Below are 7,136 nucleotides of genomic sequence, written 5' to 3' on the forward strand. Positions count from 1 at the left end.
GTGTTTTCCAACTCTGGAATCCCCATAGAACTCAACATTGACGAGGCATAAATCTGAAGGAACATACTCCCTTTGTTATAAAATAAAGGAATGGCATCTGTTTCTGTCAGCTGCAGCATTGTGACCTATTAAAAGCCGTTGCTCATCTGGGACCTTCATTTATAAAAAAGTTATTTTGTATCATCGACTCTTCCCAATCAGTGGAGTATGTTTGAGGGTGTTGTGCTGGTCACTGATGCGGCTTGCAATTTCAGTCCCTATTACACCTTGTGTCAATATCAAAGTGACTCATCTTTTAAATCTCCTGCCTAAGAGACCGAATGCCATTATGATTAGACATTAACCATTACTTTGGTTAGACGCTTGTGCTGTAAGCTACTGAGACTGCTGCCTGTTATAGGGTTTTGTGAAAAATGCTTAGCCAAAACTCCTGGTAGCTGATAGCACAGTATGTAACAGTATATATTATTCGAAGAGGGTGGAGGAGGCTTGGCACTGTATCGACCTGTACTGAACCTGCCCTGAGAGTGTTAAAGGCAACAGTGTGGTGGGAGATTTACTCTGTATCTAAGCTGATCTATATTTGCTCTTCAACTCTTTCATCTTAGCATAAGGTTATGTATATGGAAAGGGTTCTTGTCATCCTGAAATTACAAAATTTAGAAATAAATAAATCTCTGATTCCTCTCCATATTTTTTATGAATTGGTATTTGCAGCCTCTACAGCTATAGAGCCATAGGGTGAAATGCAAACAGTTTCAGTTTCTGGGCAAGTAAGAGTTAAACGTTCTGACAGCCTGGACAGCTCTGTCTGTAAGGCAATAGGTCTTGTAACAAACAACTCTTGTAACTGGTGACATTGGATCCAAGCGGCATAGGCTCATATTTCCTGCTAATTTGAATACCGCCACCTTACCTTGAGAACTAATTGGAAGGAGAAAGGAGATTATTTACTTTATAAGTCCTTACGTATGCCAAGTACTGTTACTTCTGCTAAATGGAATGGAGTCTTTTTGTTTGGGAACACTCTGCTCTTTGTTTTAAATGAAAGGGAGAAAGAGAAACTAGAAAGGGTTCAGAAAAAAGTTACAAGGATGTTGACAAGGTTGGAGGATTTGAGCTACAGGGAGAGGTTGATAGGATAGGGCTGTTTTCTCTGGAGTGTCGGAGGCTGAGGGATGACCTTATAGAGGTTTATAAAATCATGAGAGGCATGGATAGGATAAATAGTCAAAGTCTTTTCCCTGGGTTGGGGGAGGCCAGATATAGAATAAAAGAGACCTAAGGGGCAACATTTTCATACAGAGGGTGGTACGTGTATGGAATGAGCTGCCAGAGGAAGTAGTGGAGGCTGGTACAATTGCAACATTTAAAAGGAACCTGGATGGGTATATGAATAGGAAGGGTTTCTAGTGATATGGGCCAGGTGCTGGCAGGTGGGACTAGATTGGGTTGGGATATCTGGTCAGCATGGACGGGTTGGACTGAAGGGTCTGTTTCAGAAGCAATAAGTTACACTATTCAAAAAACACAGGACAGAGAATATAGCTGCTAAATGTGGTAAACATTGATTACCATCCCAGGATCGTGCCTAGGTTGTGTTGATGTCAGTCGGGGTGGAGGAAGAGACTGGACTCAGCATGACCAAATTAAGTGTAATGCCAAGGATGGAACAGGTCAAGATGTGGCTACTTCCTGCCTACATTTACACATGAAAGGGTGGGTACAGGGTACAGGTTTGCTTAACAGACAAACAGAGGAGACAGTAGCTGGAGGAGAAACAAAGTAAAGGCCATAAAAGGACAAAGCCCAACATTGCAATAGGCAGTTCCACAGATTTAGTGTAAAGCAGGCATTGCATTTCTCAACATGTCAAAAGATGTAAACTGTGCTATTAAACTCTAGCATGGTAAAAGGAGAATAAAATCATTTATTTTGAAAATAATGAAAATCTAGAGTGTGTCAGTCAGATCAAAAGACAATTTCCCAACTTTGAAAGCAGACTGGTTCTCGACATCTGCTTGCAGCTAATTTGTGAGAAATTTTTAAAAAATTTTCCCAGCGTTAGCACTGAAGCCGGCTATGCCCCCTCCCTAGCAGATAAATGCTGTAAAGGTGAGAGAGAAAAAGCCAAGTGGGACAATGATCAAAGTTAAGTAGATGTTCACTACTGTAATGGATTAATAATACCATATGATGTGATTCTCATCTACACAAACCTGGAATTCACATGATTTGGAGATGCCGGTGTTGGACTGGAGTATACAAAGTTAAAAATCACACAACACCAGGTTATAGTCCAACAGGTTTAACTGGAAGCACTAGCTTTCGGAACGGTGTTCCTTCATCAGGAACCACCTGATGAAGGAGCAGCGCTCCAAAAGCTAGTGCTTTCAATTAAACCTGTTGGACTGTAACCTGGTGTTGTGTGAATTTTAACTCTGCAATTCACAGGTCAACGCAGTGTTGCATTAGTTGTGCTAGGATTTAAGTTGTTGTCTCTTGGTTTAGGGTAGGTTTAGACAGTTTTCTCTTTCCTTGTTGCTCAGTTCCTCCCTGAAGTACAGATGCGGTCATCAGAATCAGGAACTGCCGAGAGAGAGCGAGAGAGAGATGTGCACCAGTGAAAACGGCACCTTCTCGCAAAACAAATAAATATGTGTTCTCAGACTCAATGATTACAGATGAATGCATCTCCAGGTCAGAAAAGTAACAATTTCCCAACATACAAGACTGCAGACCTTGACTGTCTTTTCCGTTGTCAGATTAACATTCCACTGAGCCCTTCAAGTCAATAATTCTGTAACTACCAGTGAACAAGGAAGACAAAATGTTCTTGGTTCAGATTTCTCACTGAGGTCACTCTCTAAGGACACTGAGTTATTGGTATTTTCTCCTTCTGACTCTGACACAAACCCTGCAATTTGTAGGTATGTGTTCTGTTCAAGGCCAGACTCATGGAGTGCTTTCCACTTCAGCAGTGTCTCATACTCCAGCTTATAGTGACCCGATTACAGGGAGGTATCCCTGATACAGTTTCAAGAAATGTTAATTTGATGGACCTGAGCCTGAGTTTTAAGATTATTCTGTGAAAACACCAAGTTTCTTCTTGAAGTTTTCCATTAAAAGCAAGCTCTGCAGGGCTGACCTGCGGCAACCTTCATCTGCATCATTCTCAGCAACATCTGGAAAGAAAGTAACATCATTAGGTAAATTTGCAACACTGGAAGTCAGGCACTACAACATTCAGGACTCAGATCATACCTCACAATCCAGAAGTACTTTGGGCTTTCAATGGGGTATGGCAGACAGGGGAATTCCAATTATTCCAGCCAAAGCTCATTTAATTGCACATTTCTGATGTAGCACTGATATCACTTATTATACTTTCTACACTTCTTTACGCACTATTGTTGGATCCTCCACCAAAGGGGAACCAAGACCCAATCCCAAACAGTTGGCCTTTGTACCTGCAGAGAGGTGTGTTTAGAATCGCCCCAACTTAGGAGAATTCTATTCTTTAGAACATGATTATGGAAATATACTGCATGTCTATTACAAATAGATCATTGGACTAAAGTTGCATTAAAAAAAGTGCAGTGCTCCCTCACTGCTAACGCTCTAACAATTTGATGCTCCCTCATTAGTGAAGTGTATTTTGTGATCAATTGTCTGTTGTCGGACTGTAACCTTCTGACTGTGAATGCTACCTTCTAAGCCACATTTGACCAGCTGCAGAATGTGTGCATAGTTTGAAGGACCAATGGCTCTCTAATGCTTCATGTAAAAGTGTAGTTTGAATGTTTCAACGTTAATTCATAAACTGATCTCTGTCTCATTACTTGGCAGCAGCTGAGGTCCAGTTCTGAAGAAGAGTTATAGTGGACTCAAAATCTGTTCCTCCCTCCCACAAATGCTGTTCAACTTGTGGAATTTCTCCTGCATTCTGTGTATTTAGGACATTGATGAGAAAACTCAGTTCATCTACATCCAGAGAATTTAGCCTGGGAACGACCCATGTCCTTGAGCAGGATTGTTAATATTGGACTTGCTGCATTACCCGGGTGGAATTTGGAACTTTATAGAAGACTAGATTAATTTAGGATATCTGGTTGGCATGAACGAGTTGGATCGAAGGGTCTGTTTCTATGCTGAACATCTCTGTGACTCACCTGCAAGCCAGCATCTAATTTCTAGGAGTTCATCTGGAACTTCAGTCAGGAGGATGTTGTTGGGAACACTCAATAACACAGAGGAGACAGCAAACAGTGTGCCCTGCCGCACATACCTAAGAGATTAACAATAGAGACCTCAGAGTTGGCTAACTATCCTCCCCAAAACTGGGCTCTAATCAGAGGCCTTACAGCACAAAACCAGCAGGGCAATGTTACAATACCCCACCCACTCCTTCCATAACCACTGCCTGTCCCAAGTGTAATAGAGCCTGTGGTAGCCATAGAGGTCTGCACAGCCACCTACGGCCTGACAGTGGAAGAGAGTCAACCTCACCTACGAGGAACTGCCAATGCTACAATAGCCCAACTGATGCAGTCCACACACTAAAACAGTAGTCTTCCAACCAAACGCTGTTCAAAATACTCTCAGCTCTGAATATACATGGGCTGGAGATATAGAGGCTCAAGAAGATATGAGCAAGACATCAGATACCATTTATGGAAGCAGGAACGTCTGTCCCTTCCCATCCCACCTCTTGACACCATTATTGCCTGGATCGCCACTTGGATCATGCACCCTTGATCCCAAAATTGCTAGGTTCCATCAGTGAGTATCATTAGCCAAATGACTGTCCTGACTAGACAACCTGCAAATGATCACTGGAGAAGGGTAATCCAAGGTGGAGGATGGGAAAAATTGTGGCTGTAATAGCTGTTCCTTTTTTGATGCATTTTAGGTCTTGGAGGTAATTTCCTTGAATTCCAAGAGCAGCAACTATTTTCTAAGTTTTGCATTGTTTTGGAATTTTCTCAAACCACAGCACTTCAAAAAGGAGGAAGACAGACAAAGGCAGAAACTACATGGTCAGTGAAAGAAACCTACTCTGCTATCTGACACAGCACTGAAACTGCATTGTTTCTGCCTTGCTATTTTGAGTTCAGGTATCTCTGGATATCAGAGTGCATCTAGGAAAAATGAACAAACAGCTGACCTTGGAAGAACTTGTGTGGGAGAGCTCACAGCACAGGAATAGATAAGTGCATAGTTTTTTTAAGTGTAATCTTGCTATAAATCTACAATAGTGAGTAGAGTGGGTTCTTTTCTGATTACATGTTTTGTGGAGAACGGTCTCTTGATTAAACTTTCAAAATATAAGACACAGGTTCTAAGTTAGTATGGAGGCAGTTTTGTTTTAGAGCAATAAGATGGTGCTACTTTCTGGGTCTGTAGAATGTGAAGAAGCAAAGGTGGCCTTTATTAGAGTGATGTGCTCTTCCTGTCAGATGTGGGAATTTAGGGAGAGTTTCCATGTTACTGATGATTTTGCTTGCAGAAAGTGCCATTGGTTGCGAATCCTATCAATCGCATGGATCAGTTGGAGAGGCAGTTAGAGGCAATGAGGAATTAACAGGAGCTAAGGGGTGTGATGAATGGCAGTTATAGAGAGAGAGAAAAACCACAGATACAGTCAGGTAAACAGGTTATCCGCAGGAAAGGTAGGAGAGGGAGGCAGTACAGGAGTCTCCTGTGGCTATTCCCATCTCAAAAAAGTACGCTGTTTTGGAAAATGTAGGGGGTGATGGACTCTCAGGGGAATGTGGCACGAACAGCCAAGTTTCTGGTATTGTAACTGGCTCTAATTTAATGAGAGGTATATCAGGTTGCAGAGGATGGTATTGGTATGGAATAAGTTGCCAGAGGATGTGGCACATAATCGATTCTATTTAGGGACTCTCTAGTCAGAGGCACAGATAGACATTTCTGTGGCCGGCAGCAAAAAATCAAAATGGTGTGTTGCCTACTTGGTTCCAGGATCAAGTCTATCTCGGAGAGGATTAGAATATTCTCAAAGGGGAGAGGGACTAGCAGGAGGTTGTTGTACACATTGGAACTAACCACACAGGAAGAGAAAAGGATGAGATTCTGAAGGGAGAATATAGAAAGTCATAGAGATGTACAGCATGGAAAGGGACCCTTCGGTCCAACCCGTCCATTCCGACCAGATATCCCAACCCAATCTAGTACCACCTGCCAGCACCCAGCCCATATCTCTCCAACCCCTTCCTGTTCATATACCCATCCAAATGCCTCTTAAATGTTGCAATTGTACCAGCCTCCACCACATCCTCTGGCAACTTATTCCATACCCATACCATCCTCTGCGTGAAAAAGTTGCCTCTTAGGTCTCTTTTATATCTTTCCCCTCTCACCCTAAACCTATGCCCTCTAGTTCTGGACTCCCCGACCCCAGGGAAATGACTTTGCCTATTTATCCTATCCATGCCCCTCATGATTTTGTAAACCTCTATAAGGTCACCCCTCAGCCTCAGACGCTCCACGGAAAACAGCCCCAGCCTGTTAAGCCTCTCCCTGTAACTCAAATCCACCAACTCTGGCAACATCCTTGTAAATCGTTTCTGAATCCTTTCAAGTTTCACAACATCTTTCCAACAGGAAAGAGACCAGAATTGCACGTAATATTCCAACAGTGGCCTAACCAATGTCCTGTACAGCCGCAACATGACCTCGCAACTCCTGTACTCAATACTCTGACCAATAAAAGAAAGCATACCAAATGCCTTCTCCACTTTCAAGGAGCTATGAACCTGCACTCCAAGGTCTCTTTGTTCAGCAACACTCCCTAGGACATTACCATTAAGTGTATAAGTCTTTTGGGGTAGAAGTGACCTGTACCAGAAGGACGGATTGCACCTAAATTGTAAGGGGACTAATATACTGGCAGGGAAATTTGCTAGAACTGCTTGGGAAGATTTGAACTAGTAAGGTGGGGGGGTGGGACCCAGGGAGATAGTGAGGAAAGTGATCGATCTGAGACGGGTACAGCAGAGAACAGAAATGAGTCAAACAGTCAGGATAGTCAGGGACAAGGTAGAACTAATAAATTAAACTGCATTTATTTCAATGCAAGGGGCCTAACAGGCAAGGCAGATGAACTCAGG

At 42.6% G+C, this 7,136-nt stretch overlaps 1 protein-coding gene across 4 annotated transcripts in view; it reads right to left on the reverse strand.

Annotated features, from left to right (window-relative positions):
• Positions 1-2,417: 2,417 nt before the first annotated feature.
• The window catches only part of telo2 (TEL2, telomere maintenance 2, homolog (S. cerevisiae)), a 37,073-nt gene continuing 32,354 nt past the window's right edge, over positions 2,418-7,136 (reverse strand). For 3 of the 4 annotated variants that reach the window (XM_043711496.1, XM_043711494.1, XM_043711495.1), the window contains exons 20-21: positions 4,173-4,288; positions 2,418-3,185 (exon numbers count right to left, since the gene is read on the reverse strand). In XM_043711496.1, coding sequence (XP_043567431.1) covers positions 3,082-3,185; positions 4,173-4,288 — 220 coding nt within the window. In that variant the 3' untranslated portion in view covers positions 2,418-3,081. The remainder of the gene's footprint in view (positions 3,186-4,172; positions 4,289-7,136) is intronic. The other variant, XM_043711497.1, reaches the window with a different exon arrangement.

Source organism: Chiloscyllium plagiosum, chromosome 21 (genome assembly GCF_004010195.1).
Source record: "Chiloscyllium plagiosum isolate BGI_BamShark_2017 chromosome 21, ASM401019v2, whole genome shotgun sequence".
Taxonomy (NCBI): domain Eukaryota; kingdom Metazoa; phylum Chordata; class Chondrichthyes; order Orectolobiformes; family Hemiscylliidae; genus Chiloscyllium; species Chiloscyllium plagiosum.